General features: G+C 36.3%; 1 protein-coding gene across 4 annotated transcripts in view; it reads right to left on the minus strand.

Moving 5' to 3' along the window:
• ORC5 (origin recognition complex subunit 5) overlaps nucleotides 1-19,116 on the minus strand; it is an 89,431-nt gene that overhangs the window by 46,707 nt on the left and 23,608 nt on the right. For all 4 annotated transcript variants that reach the window (XR_012132371.1, XM_073238980.1, XM_037001408.2 and 1 more), the window contains 2 exons: nucleotides 17,304-17,415; nucleotides 12,473-12,603 (listed from right to left, as the gene is read on the minus strand). Coding sequence is in view for 3 of the 4 variants with exons in the window: in XM_073238980.1 (XP_073095081.1) it covers nucleotides 12,473-12,603; nucleotides 17,304-17,415 (243 nt within the window). In the remaining variant the exon portion in view is untranslated. The remainder of the gene's footprint in view (nucleotides 1-12,472; nucleotides 12,604-17,303; nucleotides 17,416-19,116) is intronic.

Here is a 19,116-nt window from a genome sequence, read left to right on the forward strand (position 1 = left end):
CAAGTTTATTAACATCGAAATATGCTCTCCAATACTATGCCCATTCACCTATATTACTCCCCAAATATAAGCAAATTCTCACTTCTGTGTATTGTGTTTATTTATAGCAAAATCTAAATTTAAGCCCACAGGTATTTTAAACTGTCCTGCCAACTACCCAGAGGATGAACATAAAAAGGGTGCTAACAAAATTACAAGAATAATTCCAAGGCCCAACAAATAATTTTAGATGATTTTCTTTTATGAACTTTCTCTACCACTATACAGTCCTTCATTTATCTCCCCATTACTCCTTCATTTTCAAGCATACCGTTTACTCATCACTAGCTGTATTAATGAAAAGGGAAGAAGGGAAAAGAGGCATAACTTCATTAAGAAACTACTATGCACACAGGAAATATTCATGCTCATAATAGTAACAGAAGCATAATTATCAAGAGGTAATTATGGCCACCTGTTATGGCTTTTTTTCCTGACAACTTCACTTTTATTATATGCCCATTTGTAAGCTGAGGGAACAGAAGCAAAATATAATTGTCTACAGGCACACAGAGATACCACTGCTTGAATTTACAACCATGGATTTGTGAGATATTCTGAGCATTCACTTCTAAACCAATAGGGACACTGAAAGGAAAGGAGCGACACACAGCAGCAATTCACTGGAGAATTCCGCTTTATTAGGGAAAGGTGTTGGGTTATATAGGAAGGGGCATGAGCTGACTGAGGTGTCACTTCTACGGGGTTGGTGGCTATTGGCTAGGTGCTGGGAATGGGAGAGGGGAGAGAGGTGATTGGTCTTCAGGTGGCACCAGTGGGAACCGAGGACGCCCCCCCCCGAAGAGAAGCTGGAAGTTTGCCATCTTACTGGTGAGGGCCCTTCATTCCCTCCTTTCTCCTCTATGGGGTTGTGGACGTTGCTTTTCTCTCTGACTGCTTCCTGCTGAATGGGGGCGGAGAAGGGAGTAAGGGCTTGAGGACCGGGAGGAAAGGGTTGATAGGACTCCCCACAGTAAGGATGAGTAGATGTGGACTTCTTCAGGTTGGAAATCAATGAAGGTTCCCTGTAACTATAGGTCGAGGACTTGTTCATTCTAATGGTGGTGCCAGGAGGATACAGGTGCCAGAAGCCAGGCGTCTGCAGCCATTGTTTCCAGGAACAATTTCCAGCGGAGAGAGGGGTCCATCTCAGCGTGTGGTGAGGAGGTTACGTGAGGGTGAGGGATCTTCTGTATGGTCATTGGTTCCTCCAACAGCAGCTAACCCAGATGACCCGAGTCACCACCAACCAGATGTTACTTCACCGTTACGTACCTCTTCCCACTGAACCCCCTCCTTCAGCCTCATACCAGCCTCAAACCCCCACGACGCCCCTTGTCAGCCGGAAGTAGCCAGATTGAGTCGTCGCCCATTATGACCAAAAGGCTGGAATGTTAGGCTGGAGAAAGGAAAAACAAAGACATGCAAACAGAACAGAGAGATGCCATAGGGGGAGAACAGACCAGACCCCAAAGTCCGTGCCGTATATGGAAAGCGGACAGCTCTCCCTGAATTCCATCCTGATGTGCCAACTGGGACCCGGATGTCAGCCTCTTTCCTCTTAGAAGGAAAAAAGTTTCTAGTTGTCTATTATGTCACCTTTAGCCAACTGTACCTCTCAGCACCCCTTAGGATAGCTTGCCCACTCCTCCCCCTCCTAATCCCTTATAAGTGCCCCACCTTCCTAACTGGGCGTGACTTCTCCGGCTTGTAGTACCCAGGCCATGAGAACATCACCTGGGGGTATTTAAATAAATTACCCAGCCCTTTGTTGCCTCTCTTTGCCTGCTTATTCCGGCTAGAATTATCTTACAGACACCATGTTATCAAAACCTGATTCTGGTGAAACAGAGAGACTTCCTTTACATTGCAAAAAAATTTGGATTACTTTAAGAGGACAACGATCTATTATGAATAGCAACTAGCTTGCCACAAGATAGGACAGGCAATTTTGGAAGCTTTTCTAACTCTTCCTCACTGAGATTTTCAGCAAGGCTTCATCACTGTATTTGAAATTATTTGTTAGAAAACTACCTGATACATATATATTATAGTAGGGAGAATTCTAAGATAGCCCTCAAGACTCCCAGTCCATGGTATACACATACCTCCTCCAAATTATTCAACCAAAAAGTAATTCAGGTACTACTCTGAAAGGATTTTATAGATGCAAGTAGCAACCCAATGATTATACTATTTATGGGAAAATAAAAGTAAAGAGATAATTAGACAAGTATGACCTGATCAAAAGAGCACTTTAAAAGCAGAAAGTGTTCTCTGGATGGTCACAGAAGTCAGAGAGAGGAGTTTCAGAAGGATTCCACATGACTGTGCTGGCTTGCAGATGGAAAGACCACGTGGCAAAGACTGTCAGTGGTGTCCAGCAGGCCTGAGGCTCTCAGCTGAACACCAGTAAGACAGCTTCAGACCTCATTCTTATAACCACAAGGAACTAAATTTTGCCAGCAATCTGAATGAAGTTGGAAGTGGTTTTCCCCAGAACCTCAAGATGAGAATATAGTTCAGCCAAAACTTTAATTTTAACCTATGATATCCGAAAGAGAAGTCAGCGACACAGTGCCTAGAATTCTGACCTACAGAACTGTGAGCTGATAAATGAGTGTTGTTTTAAGCAATTAAACTTATGCTAATTTGTTATGGAGGATTAGAAAACTAACACACATTTTGAAGTATAAATATAAAAACATATTCCAAGGTCAAGTAGAAATACTTTCTGAACTGTTGTTTCTTTTTAAGAATACCAATATTTATTTCTGAAATATTAGAGGAACAAAAATCAGAACTGAGAACATTTGCATTAATGTTAATTTACAAGAATTTCACCAAGTAGTGAGGCCTTCCTGTGTGCCAGGTCTTAACTAATCTAAGTGCTCTATATGTATTAACTCATTTGACCCTCTAAATAATCCTATGAGATAGACATTATCATCCCTATTTTACAGAAAGTTAAATTATGCTACAAATCCCTGGCTTCTTCTTTGATCAGTCACAAAAAAACTCTCCATTTTTAAAGGGCACATGTGAGTAGGTAAGACTCACCCTGGTAATCACCCTATCTTAAAACAGGTTATCTGAACCAGACATATATGAAAAAAATGACTCTGGGATTCTAATGAGGAGGAAAATATTTACAAGGTTTCACATTTCCTCCTACAAATACATATTACAAAGGGGAAAAAAATACCACCTTAATCAAATGAATAAAGTAGACATCAGCAGTGGGATAAAATGAAATCCTATAGCTGGAGACAAAAGATGGCAGTGTGAGAGGTGAGACAGAGGCTTCCTCCTAAAACCGCATATAATACGAAAATATAATTAATACAACTAATCCTGAAAGAGCAACAGGGAAGAGGGCTGCACCACACTGCATACACCTGGAGGAAAGAATAAACCTCATGGGAACAGGGTAATGTAACAAAGCTATGACTCGGAAACACCCAAGCCCTTCCCACACCCCAGTTCACCGGCAAGAGGAAGAGAAATGGAGCAGGGAAGGACTGAGGGCCTGGGACTGCTGAACACCTAGCTCCGGAAATGTGCTCTGGGAGCACAAACCTGTATTTCATGGTGCTTTCATGGTGCTCTCCTGATTAGGGGTTTGGAAAGCTAAGACAAGCAGAATACCTAGAGAGAATGAGATTCCAGCCACTTGTGGAAAGCAGGGATCTGTATCTGGCTGCTCTGGGACAAAAGAAAGGCAGACAGTCTGAGAGATGTCCTAACAGCGAGAGGGCTGCCAAACAGGCAAGGATTGCACAGAACTTACTGCTCAAGAGAAAGGACAGGTAGACAAAATTGTCTGGGTCCCCTCTGCTCAGCAGGTTGGGAACTTTCACAATTTTCAGGCGCTTCAGCCCCCTGGCTGGCTATGGAGCTCCGAGAACCCCCTCTGTGATACACAGCTGGCTGTGCCTTCCTCCCGGACAGCTTGCACCTGGCAAACCCGGCCCTAGCATTAGGCCAGCTAGAGGGAAACCCCGCCGACAGCAGCTACAAACTCAAAGCATAGAGGCTTATACCTGTGTACTCAGCCCACTGGTTCTGGCAGTGGAAACAGGCATAGCAGCCAGAAAGCAGCAAACAGCTCTTTCCTCCCCCAAGGCACCAACACTGCTACCCTGCGAACTCTGACATTTCTCCAGGGGCTGAGGAGCTCCAGAGAGTAGAGCTTCTGGGCACTAGGGGGTGCCACATACAAATATGAAAAGTGAAAGGAACCTGGTTCAAAGTAAAATTATAAATACACCAGAGAAAGAGTCAAATGAAATCAACCTCATGAATCTTTCTGAAAAATATTTCAAAATAAAAATCATAAACATACTCATGGAGGTACAGAAAAATACTCAAGAACTCAGAAATGAATTCTGGTCGGAGATCCAATCACTACAAAACACAGTATCAGAAATGAAACATACAATGGAAGGTATTAAAAGCAGATTAGAGACGGTGGAAGAGACGATAAATGAAATAGAATATGAGAAGACTAGTACAAAGAAGCTAAGATACAGAGAAAAAAAGATCTCTAAGAATGAAAGAATATTGAGAGAACTGTGTGACCAATCCAAATGGAACAATATTCATATTATAGGGATACCAGAAGAAGAGAGAGAAAAAGGGACAGAAAATGTCTTTGAGGAGGTAATTGCTGAAAACTTCCCCAATCTGGGGAAGGAGATACTCTCTCAGGCCACAGAGGTGCACATTATCTCCCAACACAAGGGACCCAAAGAAGACAATATCAAGACATATAATAATTAAAATGGCAAAGATCAAGGATAAGGACAGACTACTGAAAGCAGTCAGAGAGAGATATAAGAACACATACAAAGGAAAACCCATCAAGCTATCATCAGATTTCTCAGCAGAAACCTTACAGGCCAGAAGGGAGTGGCATGATGTATTTAATGCAATGAAGCAGAAGGGTCTCAAACCAAGATTACTGTATCCAGCAAGATTATCATTTAAATTTGAAGGAGGGATTAAATAATTTCCAGATAAGCAAAAGCTGATAAAATTTACCTCCCACAAACCATCTCTACAGTGTCTTTCAGAGGGACTGCTATATAAATGGAAGTGTTCCTAAGGTTTAATAGCTGTCACCAGAGGTAATAAAACCACAGTAAAGAAAGTAGAACAGTTAATTACTCAAATGTAAAATTAAATCAACTACCCCAAAGTCAATCAAGGGATAGACAAAGAGCACAGAATATGATACCTAATAAATAAAAAATAGAGGAAGAAGAAAAAGGAGGAGAAAAAAAGAAACTTTAGATTGTGTTTGTAATAGTATGCTAAGTGAGGTAAGTTAGACTCTCAGACAGTAAGAAAGTTAACCTTGAACCTTTGGTAATGACAAATCTAAAGCCTGCAATGGCAATAAGTACATACCTATTGATAATCATCCTAAATGTAAATGGTCTGAATGCACCAATCAAAACACACAGAGTCAATGAAAGGATAAAAAACGAGACCCATCTATATACTGCTTACAAGAGGCTCACTTTAAACCCAAAGACATACACACACTAAAAGTGAAGGGATGAAAAAAGATATTTCATGCAACTAATAGGGAGAAAAAGGCAGGATATGCAGTATTTGTATCAGACAAAATAGACTTCAAAACAATGAAAGTCACAAGAGACAAAGAAGGACATTACATAATGATAAAGGGGTCAGTCCAACAAGAAGATATAACCATTATAAATATCTATGCACCCAACACAGGAGCACCTACATATGTGAAACAAATACTAACAGAATTAAAAGGGGAAATAGAATGCAATGCATTCATTCTAGGAGACTTCAACACGCCACACACTCCAAAGGACAGATCACTCAGACAGAAAATAAAGAGACAGAGGCACTGAACAACACATTAGAACAGATGGACCTAACAGACATCTACAGAACTCTACACCCAAAAGCAGCAGAATACACATTCTCCTCAAGTGCACATGGAACATTTTCAAGAATAGATCATATACTAGGCCACAAAAAGAGCCTTGGTAAATTCAAAAAGATTGAAATTGTACCAACCAGTTTCTCACACCACAAAGGTATGAAACTAGAAATAAATTTCGCAAAGAAAATGAAAAAGCCCACCAACACATGGATGCTTCACAACATGCTCTTAAATAACCAATGGATCAATGACAAATAAAAACAAAGATCAAGCAATTTATGGAGACAAACAACAACAATAATTCAACACTGCAAAATCTGTGGGACGCAGTGAAGGCCGTGCTAAGAGGAAAGTACATTGCAATACAGGCCTACCTCAGGAAAGAATAATAATCCCATATGAACAGTCTAAACTCACAATTAACGAAACTAGAAAAAGAAGAACAAATGAGGCCCAAAGTCAATAGAAGGAGGAACATAATAAAGATTTGACAGAAATAAATAAAATTGAGAAGAATAAAACAATAGAATCAATGAAAGCAAGAGCTGGTTCTTCGAGAAAATAAACAAAATAGATAAACCCCTAGCCAGACTTACCAAGAAAAAGAGAGTCTACGCACATAAACAGAATCAGAAATGAGAAAGGAAAAATCACTACAGACACCACAGAAATACAAAGAATTATTAGAGAGTACTATGAAAAAAATTATATGCTAACAAACTGGATAACCTAGAAGAAATGGACAACTTTCTAGAAAAATACAACCTTCCAAGGCTGACCCAGAAAGAAACAGAAAATCTGAACAGATCAATTACCAGCAATGAAATTGAATTGGTAATCAAGAAACTACTTAACAACAAAATCCCTGCACCAGATGGTTCCACCACTGAATTTTATCAAACATATAGTGAAGACAGAATGCCCATTCTCCTTAAAGTTAGCCAAAACGTAGAAGAGGAAGGAATACTTCCAAACTCAGTCTAAGAGGCCAGCATCACTCTAATACCAAAACCAGGCAAAGACACCACAAAAAAAGAAAATTACAGACCAATATCCCTGATGAACATAGATGCAAAAATACTCAACAAAATATTAGCAAACCAAATTCAAAAATATATTAAAAAAATCATCCACCATGAGCAAGCAGGATTTATTCCAGGGATGCAAAGATGGTACAATATTAGAAAATCCATCAACATCATCCACCACATCAACAAAAGGAAGGACAAAAACCACTTGATGATCATATCCATAGATGCTGAAAAAGCATTTGACAAAATTCAACATCCAATCATGATAAAAACTCTCAATAAAATGGGTATAGAGGGCAAGTACCTCAACATAATAAAGGCCATATCTGATAAACCCACAGCCTTCATCATACTTAACAGCGAGAAGCTGAAAGCATTTCCTTTAAGATTGGGAACAAGACAGGGATGCCCACTCTCCCCACTGTTATTTAACATAGTTCTGTAGATCCTCCCCACAGCAATTAGCAACACAAAGAAATAAAGTGCATCCAGATTGGAAAGCAAGAAGTTAAACTGTCACTGTTTGCATATGACATGATACTGTACATAAAATAACCCTAAAGAATCCACTCCAAAAATGCTAGACCTAATATCTGAATTCAGCAGTTGTAGGATACAAAATTAATACACAGAAATCCGTTTCATTCCTATACACTAACAATGAACTAGCAAAGGGAAAAATCAGAAAAACAATCCCATTCACAACTGCATCAAAAAGAATAAAATACCTAGGAATAAACCTAACCAAGGAAGTGAAAGACCTATACCCTGAAAACTACAAGACACTCATGAGAGAACTTAAAGAAGATATCAATAAATGGAAACACATCCATGGATAGGAAGAATTAATATTGTTAAAATGGCCATCCTGCCTAAAGCAATCTACAGATTCAATGCAATTACTATCAAAACATCAACATCATTCTTCAATGAACTAGAGCAAATCATTCTAAAATTCATATGGAACCACAAAAGACCCCGAATAGCCAAAGCAATCCTGAGAAGGAAGAATAAAGCTGGGGGGATTACAGTCCCCAACTTCAAGCTCTACTACAAAGCCACAGTAATCAAGACAATTTGGTACTGGCACAAGAACAGAGACCAATGGAACAGACTAGAGAGCGCAGATATATATGGTCAATTAATATACAATAAAGGAGCCATAGACATATAATGGGGAAATGACAGCCTCTTTAACAACTGACATTGGCAAAACTGGACAGCTACATGCAAGAGAATGAAACTGGATTATTGTTTAACCCCTAACACAAAAGTAAACTCGAACTGCATCAAAGACCTGAATGTAAGTCATGAAACGATAAAACTCTTAGAAGATAACATAGGCAAAAATCTCCTGAATATAGGCATGAACAACTTCTTCCTGAACGGGTCTCCTCAAGCAAGGGAAACAAAAGCAAAAATGAACACATGGGACTACATCAAACTAAAAAGCTTTGTATGGCAAAGGACACCATCAACAGAATAAAAAGGCATCCTACAGTATGGAAGAATACATTTGTAAACGACATATATCCGACAAGGGATAACATCCAAAGTATATAAAGAACTTACATGCCTCAACACGCAAAAAGCAAATAACCCAATTAAAAAATGGGCAGAGGATATGAAGAGATAATTCTCCAAAGAAGAAATTCAGATGGCCAACAGGCACATGAAAAGATGCTCCACATCACTAATCATCAGGGAAATGCAAATTAAAACCACAATGAGATATCACCTCACACCAGTAAGGATGGCCAGCATCGAAAAGACTAAGAAGAACAAATGCTGGTGAGGATGCAGAGAGAGGGGAACCCTCCTACACTGCTGGTGGGAATGTAAGCTAGTTCAACCATTGTGGAAAGCAGTATGGAGGTTCTTCAAAAAACTAAAAACAGAAATACCATTTGACCTGGGAATCCCACTCCTTGGAATTTACCCAAAGAATACAACTTCTCAAATTCAAAAAGACATATGCACCCCTATGTTTATTGCAGCACTATTTACAATAGCCAAAATATGGAAGCAACCTAAGTGTCCATCAGTAGATGAATGGATAAAGAAGGTGTGGTACATATACACAATGGAATACTATTCAGCCATAAGAAAGAAACAAATCCTACCATTTGCAGCAACATGGATGGAGCTGGAGGATATTATGCTCAGTGAAATAAGCCAGGCAGAGAAAGACAAGTGCCAAATGATTTCCCTCATTTGTGGAGTATAACAACAAAGCAAAACTGAAGGAACAAAACAGCAGCAGACTCACAGATTCCAAGAAGGGACTAACTGTTACCAAAGGGGAGGAATGTGGGAGGGCGGGTGGGGAGCGAGGGAGGGAGAAGGGGATTGAGTGGTATTATGTTTAGTATAAATGGTGTGGGGGGTCATGGGGAAGACAGTATAGCACAGAGAAGGCAAATAGAGAATCTGTGGCATCTTACTACACTGAATGACAGTGACTGCATTGGGGTGTGGGTGGGGACTTGATAATATGGGTGAATGTAGTAACCACATTGTTTTTCATATGAAACATTCATAAGAGTGTGTATCAATAATACTTACTAAAAAAATTAAAATTTAAATGAAATTAAAAAAAAAAAGAATTGGGTTAATACTGATGAAAGGTTTAGAACAGGGCCCAGCATACACTAAGTAGTCAATGAAGTCAGCTATTATTTAAGAGGCAGTGTAGTACAGTGCTTATGAGCATATGCTCTGGAACCAGACCTCAAGATTCTTTATTCACAAAATTTTATAATCTAATAATTTAAGTTCTCAAGGACCATTTTTCCCTAGCATACAATCATTTTGAAATAAGGAAAAATAACTAACGTGTACAAACACATTAGTGTATACTGTTTTCGTGAGTCCACTGACAGCTAAAAAATAGATCTGCAAACGTTTCAGAATTCTGATAATCTCTTCCTCATCAAAACAAAAATTGTTTAAAAAATACATCACAGATACAGAATTTTATTGTTGTTAACAACCATTTGATCAATAAATATGAGAGATACCCTCTCAAAAAAAAAAAAACATCACAGAATTGAGATTTGAGAACATCATGACCCTTTGAAATAAAAATTACCTTAGGCATGCGAGACAGCTGAGTTATGTGGGGGACAGCAGACTACCTGTACTTTAGCAGCATCTCTGTGCCGCCCCCTTCACTATCCTGCTGCCCAGTACCTACTCCTCCCTCTCTTCAAATATACATAGCCCCATTCTCAGAAATAGGAGCAAAATTTCTATTCCCTAGGAATTGCTGGGTCCTGGCCAAAGGAAAAACAGCAGTATTATTTAAGTAAAATAATTCAGAAAAAGTAAATGATACTCCTAGGAATTATCTGTATTTTAAAGGGAAAATATTTATTCAAATGAAAATGTTATCTTTTAGATACTTATTATTTATGAGCCTTTAATACAGTATTTCATTTTATACTCATAAAAATAATCTGAGTTATGTATTCTTAGAAATCTTGGTCTCCCTATAGAAATGAGGAAACTGAAGTACAGAAAATTAAGTATACTCCACATGACACACATGGTAAGTAACAGAGCTAAGGTCTTTTAATATTAAGCCCTTTGCTCATTCTACCATATGTACTTCAATTATTTGACAACCTTTTCTTAGTCATTATGTCACTAGCCACAAAGCCAAATAAAACAAAACAACAGAAACAGGCATCAGAAGCTTAGAATTGCACTCTAAAAGATTAATAAGCTCTGGCTAAGCAATTCATTTACCTGAGTAATTTCTAAGACAATTATGATATCGAGAGGGAAAGGGTTTGAAATGGAATAAATTTGATGTGTGCACATACAAAGAAACATGCCTGAATGAATCTTCTGCAGGTGATTTATTAAACTTTCAAGAAATATGCAACTTTTGAACTTTGAAACATATAACAGCATCCATTTGAAGAAAAAAGGGAAATTATCTTTATTATCCTGTGTTCTACATATGGAGAAAAATAACAACATGCTGCTTTCTTCTCCAGTGCTTAAAGATCATTTCTTGTACTGATTAGTATTACTGGTAGCAGTAAACGCTTAAACCATACGTCAAGCTTCAAGTTTATGAACATGATGTAATAATAAAAAAAAACCCTGCAACCCCATCCCTAAATAAAACTATTTCTCATTTAAACTCAAAGGACTTTATAAAATACCATATTTAAATATATTATTTCTCCTTTTACATTTCTTTCCTAGAAATAGTTTCCCTAAATAGTTCTTCCTTCTTGTACTTTATTAATCTACTTTGAAATGGCTGTCAGCAAAGATTCTCACAAGATTCAAGGACATCAGCGCTAAGGAGTGGTAACTGCAGGTCATTTCCTAGGAAAGAGAGTTTAGTTTGTTCCCGACAAACAAAGATGAGTATTTGTTCCCAACTCTATTTCACCCAGGGACGGTCACTGACCACCCCTCTCTCTCTCCTTGCTCTGTAAGCCCCGTCTATTGTCATTTCTCTTTGGTGCCAGGAATCCAAGACAGCTGACTTCTGGAGAGATGTTAGAGATGAACTTGAACTAGAACAGCTTGTCCTCTGGGTTCTTTCTCCTACTCAGAAGATACTTGATATCCATATTGAAATCAGAAGAGGCCTAAAATCTAAAGCCTCTAAAAACATACTAAATGGAACACAATTTTAAATGACATTCAAACACACAGTGAATCCCTCTAAGTAACACTTTCAAAGCAAAGAAAATGTGCTAGAATCTCTTCCTTTGAAAGTAACTGCTTTGCAGCCTTTAATATATTACTTTTTTCTGTTACATTGAGATAAGATCTTAAGTATTAACTGAGGTCTTCTAAAAGAGAAACCAGAAATTTTTGCCTTCTCCTCTCACATCCCCACAATTAAAGTAGAAAGATCAAAGAAAAATTAAAGTAAATATGATCATTTTCCAAACTACCTGTGAAATATAAAAAAGCTCTTCTATTGTTATAAAAGAAATTTTTAAGTGATCTTTTACATACATATTAGAAGTGATGCTTTAGATAAAGATTACTAACTCAAGGTCAGTGGCTAGGAAAAAACCTGTAATTAGAACTTCTGACAATATTCAAGTTCATCAAGTTCATCTAATGCCAGAACACTATTACTACATACATAAAACCTGAAAAAAAAATGTTAGAAGAAAATTAACAGAGATGCAAAAAAGTTCTTACACCTCTTTTCTATTACTCTTTATTTTGATTTTAATGGTGTTCTACATTTTCTTCAATTAGAGAAAACAGCAAAATCACTCCTAAGGAAGAGTAAAAAGAAGTAACTAAAATGAATAAAAGTTTTCTGATCAAATTTATACTTACCCACAGGCTCTACCTTCTTATTGTATACTAGCCTCTAAAAGCCATATCCAAGTTTCCAGAATAAATTTTCAGCTTCTACCTATCTCATACCATTTCAACATGGAAAAATATTATGAGATGTACATTTTTTTAAAGCAGAATGCTTACTCACCAGATGTCTGAGCTCATTCAAATCCCGGCAGACGGTGTAGAAAACTCCCAGGAGAATATTAATGTAGGCAGCATAGAAATCGGCAGTATACTCTGGAGGATGATCATGCGACAGGATCTTTTGAAGGTTCCCTGTTCACAAGACACAAATGAACTTACAATGATTAACATGGCATAGCATTTTATAACAAACATTTAAAACAGTAAACAAACAGGCCTAGCAATTATTAAGGAATATAACTATTATGAAATTAGAATAGAAAAGTAATGCAAATTTTTAACCTGAGGTGTAAGAATTATGCATCTAATGTTCTCAAAGTTACTAAATGTTGCTTAAGACAATATTAAATGACATTTAAATAAAATTTCAAGAAACTAAGGGCAAAATCAACAAAAAGGGTGAAAAATAATACATATTCTAGTTTATCTTTCTGCCTCTTAAAATCAATGAGAAAAAAACAAAGGGGTATTATGTAAACTACCACCAAACTGGAAAATGCTCATTTTTTGTAAAATGAAAAGAGTTCATGAATTTTTAAAAATGAAAACCTTTACTTTGTCATTACCCTTTTATAAAACACATTTTCTTCCTAGGATTTCTCTTCTTTTATCTTAAACCCTTTATACAGTACCATACATTCAGAGTACTAAACTTGTATTTCACCCTGCTAGAAATATACCATAGAGGCAGTTAAAATTAAAGAGAAACAACTACTTATTATTCAAAATCTCCCAGTTACAGTACATGAATCAATTAGTCATTCACTTCTTATTGCAATTCCCTCTGACTTCTTGATGCAATGGTCTCTTTAGGCTCCTCAGTTAAGAGCTCTTTGAATATGACTAGTAATTTAAACCTAGTTCAACAAGGTTCAGGACTTTTATAATACTTTCAAGTAAAAACTCTTATAAGATGTTCTGATCATGTCAATTTCCTTTTGTTTAAGGACCTCACTAAGTTAGCATTTTTACCATGGATACGATGCCATTTACCACCATCCCTGACTTTAACTACTCTCTTCTTCCTCACAACCAGTTAGATGAAGGTGCAAGATCACACAAGATATATGACCTATCATGAATATTCATGAACAGAAATTTAGAAATAGCTACCTTAAAGAGATCTTTTAAACATGGCAGTTGAACAAAAACAAACAAAAAAATTTTTTTAAATTTCAAAGCCCAGTTTCATGCTTAGAATATTATCCTGAAGGAATTCCAGATGGGAGACTATCTGCATTTTTATATCACAACCAGTGAAAAAAATACACGAAGTCCAAAACTTGACTTGAGTCTATTTATTTTTACATTCTAATAACATATCTAAATTTAATGTTACTAAGCTTTTTAAAACTATGCTTTTTAAAACTAAGTATTAGATAAACTGAAAACTTCTAAAAGATGGCTTAAAACTTGGAGATAAAGATATGTGTATATAAAAGCTATCAAATAACTAGATAGATGGGAGAAAGGAATGAGGAAGGAAAATAGGAAAGGAATGGATGCTCAGACAGATGTACATAACACAGGCAAAAAAAGTTCATCTATAAATGCACAGATGACGAAATACGGAAGACAGTTAAGTCTCCAGTTCTGGCTGTACTTCTAAGCTCCTCCTGAATCTCTCTCTCTAGATATCCCTTCCAGGTGACCCTCAGTGCCTTCAACTGATCTGAAAGTTGATCAGGTGTTACCACTGGCCCATTTCGGTTCCGGTGAAAGTCTTAGAAGAATTAGGACATTCATTATGTTGCTATAAAATAAACCAGCTGCTTAGTTACAGACTACCGACAAAATCTCAGGGTATAACTCCACATTAAGAAAGCCACTCCAATAGTCTAGGACTATTTAAATTTACGAAATATCCCGTTGCTAACAGAAAGCTGAAGACACTGCACCAACAGAGTAGTAAATGAAAGGAAGGAGCAACCACTTGGTTGATCTCCTGTTGTCTTAAAATTTTGCTATCCAAGTATGGTCTAACATAGAAAGAACAACCATTTCTAACTTGGAGACGGACTTCTGCTTCTAGTCATGAGGAAGGAGCAAGAGATTCCAAAAATGCTCTCCTGTAATAAACTAAGAAATGGACAATATATTAGAAAATTATTTTCAGACACCAAACAATAGGCAACAAAAGACTGTGATACCTCAAAAAGGGGTAATAAATGAGGTAAGTCCTACCACCAGCCAGGTTTTCTAACTAGTGGTAGTTTTAGAACTGTAGAACAGCAGAGTTGCAAAAAGAGCCCAGTAATCTCAATAAATTGAGGAAACTGAGATCAGAGTAGAGGGAGCTAAGTCAACCAGAACTTGCAGGGCAGCATACATGAGCGAAGGGAGCTATGCAAAGAAAGACTCCAGAAATCTGCACAGGGGTTCCCCTTGAATCTTGTCTGAATACCTATCTGTATATGAACAGAATAAAATGTCACAGGCCATACAAGAACAGCTTCTGGGGAAAAATAATTAGCAGAGAGCTGTAAGTCAAACAATTACTAGGGCTTTGAATTGTTCATTCTGCCACCAGTTGTCATGGAGAAACTATGCTGAATACATGGGGTATTCAGCAGAGATCCAAGAAGGGTTATACCTTAGAGGTGAAACTAAAATTAGCCCTGGCTACTCTAAATCCTCTCTCTAGGAAAGCTTAAAAATAGCCTTAAAGGGGTGAGCTATACCGTCAAGTGCCTTACATGCTTAGCAAAAAAAGTCCAACATATAACAACAAAAAAATACTATCATTTGACAAAAATTACTAAACACAAGAAGAAGCATAATGAATACCCATAGTAGAGAAAAAATGTCCAGAAACAAACCCAAAATGAAATAGGGAACAGAATTAGTAGACAAGGCCATTAAAACAACTATTATAAATATGCTCATATACTCACGGAGACAAAGAAAACAAGAGCATGAGATTTGCAATGAAAAGTTCCACTGGATGAGATTAACTGCAGATTAGGCTCTTGTAGAAAAAGGTCAGTGAACTTTTAAGACAGAGAAATAAAAATTATCCCAAATAAAACACAGAAAAAAATTAAATATTTAAGATTTAAATAAGTGAACAGAAATTCACTGGGGCAATATCAAGTGGTCTAACACACACTCAGTCCTCCAAGCTCAACAAATCTCAAGCAGAATAAACAATAAAAAAGACTTTCTTTCTTGTCTTTTTCTTTTAAGCCCAAACAATAATAATGTATTATGAAGTTTATAATAACTGTATAAGGCAAATTGTCGGCCAACAGTAACGCAAAGGTTGTGAGGTAGGAAACTCTAAGTCAGTGAGACTTTCAGACTATTTATTAGAGCATAACTTATCCTGACTAATTCAATAACTAAACCAAAACATTATAATGACATGCATATCAACTTATGATTGGATGACAGCCACTAATATTACCCCTTCACTCTGGTTCCATGCTTACTTACTCTGACTATAATTTGGCTTATCAATTGTTTCTTTTTTGAATGCCTTTTATGTGATTATAGTGTTTTGCTTTAAAGAAAAAAGAAGTCTGATATGTAAAAGGCCCTAAAATTTAATAATCAGATTAAACTTGGTTCCATTATTAGATACTTTTTAAAAATCTACTAGCCTACACTCTCTAAAATTGTCAAGGTCACTTTAATTATTTATGACTTCAAATTCTCTCCATCTATGCTGCTTTGTATCTTTACTTTTAAAATTTAATCAAATTCTATAATTTGTTATACCATACTTTAATCCAACTTCACTAAGATGTAGAAAATCAGCATTTTCTATTAATTTTCTTAAATTATTAATTTTTCAGCATTTAAGCCTAAAATAGGTCATGAGAAACATTTCAAATAGTGATGACATAGGTACAAAGTTAATGGGAAAAACATCAAACAGTAATGACATAGGTACAAAGGAATTTTTTTAATGAAATACTTTGAATTATTCCTTTTCTTTCTACCCTTTTCTCCTTATTTTGTCATATCCATGGAAGAGATGCTACTGAAAAGAAGGGTTCCCTTCACCTATATTGGTTACTTTTTCTGATCTCGGTTAATTAGCAAAAGCAGATAGTGTACTTGATTGCTGTTCTTGTGAAACAGACAAAAATGTGTTGATCTTAACAATAAATGTTATAGCTGATTAGTTCATAAGAATAGCGTTAATGAGGCCAAGGTCAAGGAATGCTATTTTTTTATAGCCTGCTAACCACCTTATGATTCACAGTTATAAATTTTGCATCAGAAGTTTCACACTTGTACAGTGACAATACAGTATTAATCTACAAAGCTATTCAGCAACATAAAAGCTACTGTGTTCTTCCAAAGATAAAAATAATCAAGATTTATGAAATTTAAGATTAAATACAAACCAAAAAGAAATAAATACAAGGGTTAGCAGCTGGTACTACAAGAAGTGCAGTAATGAAAAATAAGATTTACAAAATCAAAAAATACTTTCCTCTTTGTACTTAACCCAACCACATGGTAAATAAAGATTTCCATACAATTTAAATGTGCTCTGTCAACCTAGTCTTGATTCTTACCTGTGTGAATGTTATAATCTCAATATATACATCTTAATGTACCAACCAAAAAATGTGAAAATATACCATGAGCACATATGTCAGACTGCTCTTTCAAAAAATTTTAGTAATTATATGAGAATAATCCTCATAGTTCAAAAATCAAACCTCTGAAAGCACAGACACATTTGCAACATTTTTAGATTGAAAGCAAACCTGAACAGAGTAAGACACTTAAGTATTCCCGTTTGAACATACTAATTATTCAAACACCAAAAACAACTGTATGAATATCATTTCTCAAAACAATGTTTTAAAATTTACCTATGCTATAATCAGGAAAATACAAGACAAATGGCTCAAAGCACCCAGTATTTGGACGGAACTTTTCCCAGACAATTTCACTGAGAAAGATGACAGTCACATTTCTGTCGGTCTGTAAAAAGAAATAAAAGTAACTCTGAATTTAAAAAATCTTAATCAGAGCAGTAATTCCATTTGAATTTTCCTTCAAATAAATCCAGCAAACTTCCAATATATAACAAATTATTTGCATATTAATAAGCCATATTTAGAAAACTTAATCACAGAGCTCATCCACTTACAAATATTCATACTTAATTACTTGGTATTTCCATAAAACGTATAGGTTAATCGACACTTCAGTTACCCATGAATGCTAAGAGAGTCACACAAGGACTTATTTTATAGAAATTTAAAAAAACACACATTTGCTTGAATAATTAACACATGAACTTTTTATGGGAATTTTTAAAGAAATCATAAGCTTTCAATCAAAAAACAAAAATAGACAAAAGTTAACATCTCTCATTAAAATAGGTATAGCAACCCAGAGAAAAGGAAATATGAGTTCAAAAAAATCATATATGCTATACTATATAACCACATAAGGAAAATGTAAGGCTTTCTTTAAAAAAGGTTATTTTTACACAAATAATTGAGTAAAATTGATGCTGAATATATACTAAAAATACAAACAAGTTTACAATGTTAAGTAAACAGACAACTTCTGAAGAGTATTTAGAAATTATAATTATATACCAAAAAAGAGTATTAAGAAAACGGGCTCAACGTACATGTTATCCTTCTACAGAGTGGCCACAAATTTTCCATGCATGCTAATTAGAGTTTATATGTAGACACCTCCACACTCTCAACACAAATTTCAACTTTTCCCATATTCTTTTTACTATCTCCTAACTTGACAATGCAGACAATAGCTGTTTTATTCTAACTACTCTTACATCCATAAACGACATCTATATCACAACCATAAATGACTACACTTTGATGATTATTTACTATGTATTGATTACTAACTTATGTGTAATCTTATATTCTAATTCCCATTATTTAGAAAAACGTTCCTAAGATATTTAGGAAAAAAACAGCTGAGTTCAATAAATTAATTCCACAAAAATTTAGCACCTTTATGAAAGAGAGGAAAAGGCTTTAATTTTCAAATGCCGTTTTGTCTTAAAAACTCATTAATTTTTAAGAATCCTTGAATTTATTTCTATAGGGATAAAAAAGTATGCAATAAATAATTTTGATTACAAACATTGGGTTGTTTTGCTTTAAAATGTGATTATCTAAAAACATCTTATAAAGTCATTTTATAAAAAAATATTGGGAAGTCTAAAAAACTGAAGATATTAATCAGTCTGAAAGGATTTTAAGTTGGTAATGTTCTCATCTGTTCATCTGAAAGTACTTCCAATATGCAATGATATCATAATTTAAACTTTTAATATAAAAAATGATAAATGGACTTTGTGGGGCGGAGCCAGGATGGCGGCGTGAGTAGAGCAGTGGAAATCTCCTCCCAAAAACACATAGAGCTATGAAAATATAACAAAGAAAAATCTTCCTAAAATAGAGACCACAGGACACAGGACAACATCCAGACCACATCCACACCTGCAAGAACCCAGTGCCTTCCGAAGGGGGTAAGATACAAGCCCCGGCCGGGCGGAACACGAGCGCCCCTCCCCCCGGCTCCCGGCGGGTGGAAAGAAACCGGAGCGGTTTTTTTTTTGGCGAGTGCTTTTTGGAAGACTTAAAGGGACAGGCCCCCGTTGCTAGGGAGGCAGGGTGGAGGGACCGGTGAGCAGGT

Source organism: Manis javanica, chromosome 6 (genome assembly GCF_040802235.1).
Source record: "Manis javanica isolate MJ-LG chromosome 6, MJ_LKY, whole genome shotgun sequence".
In the NCBI taxonomy this organism is placed as follows: Eukaryota; Metazoa; Chordata; class Mammalia; order Pholidota; family Manidae; genus Manis; species Manis javanica.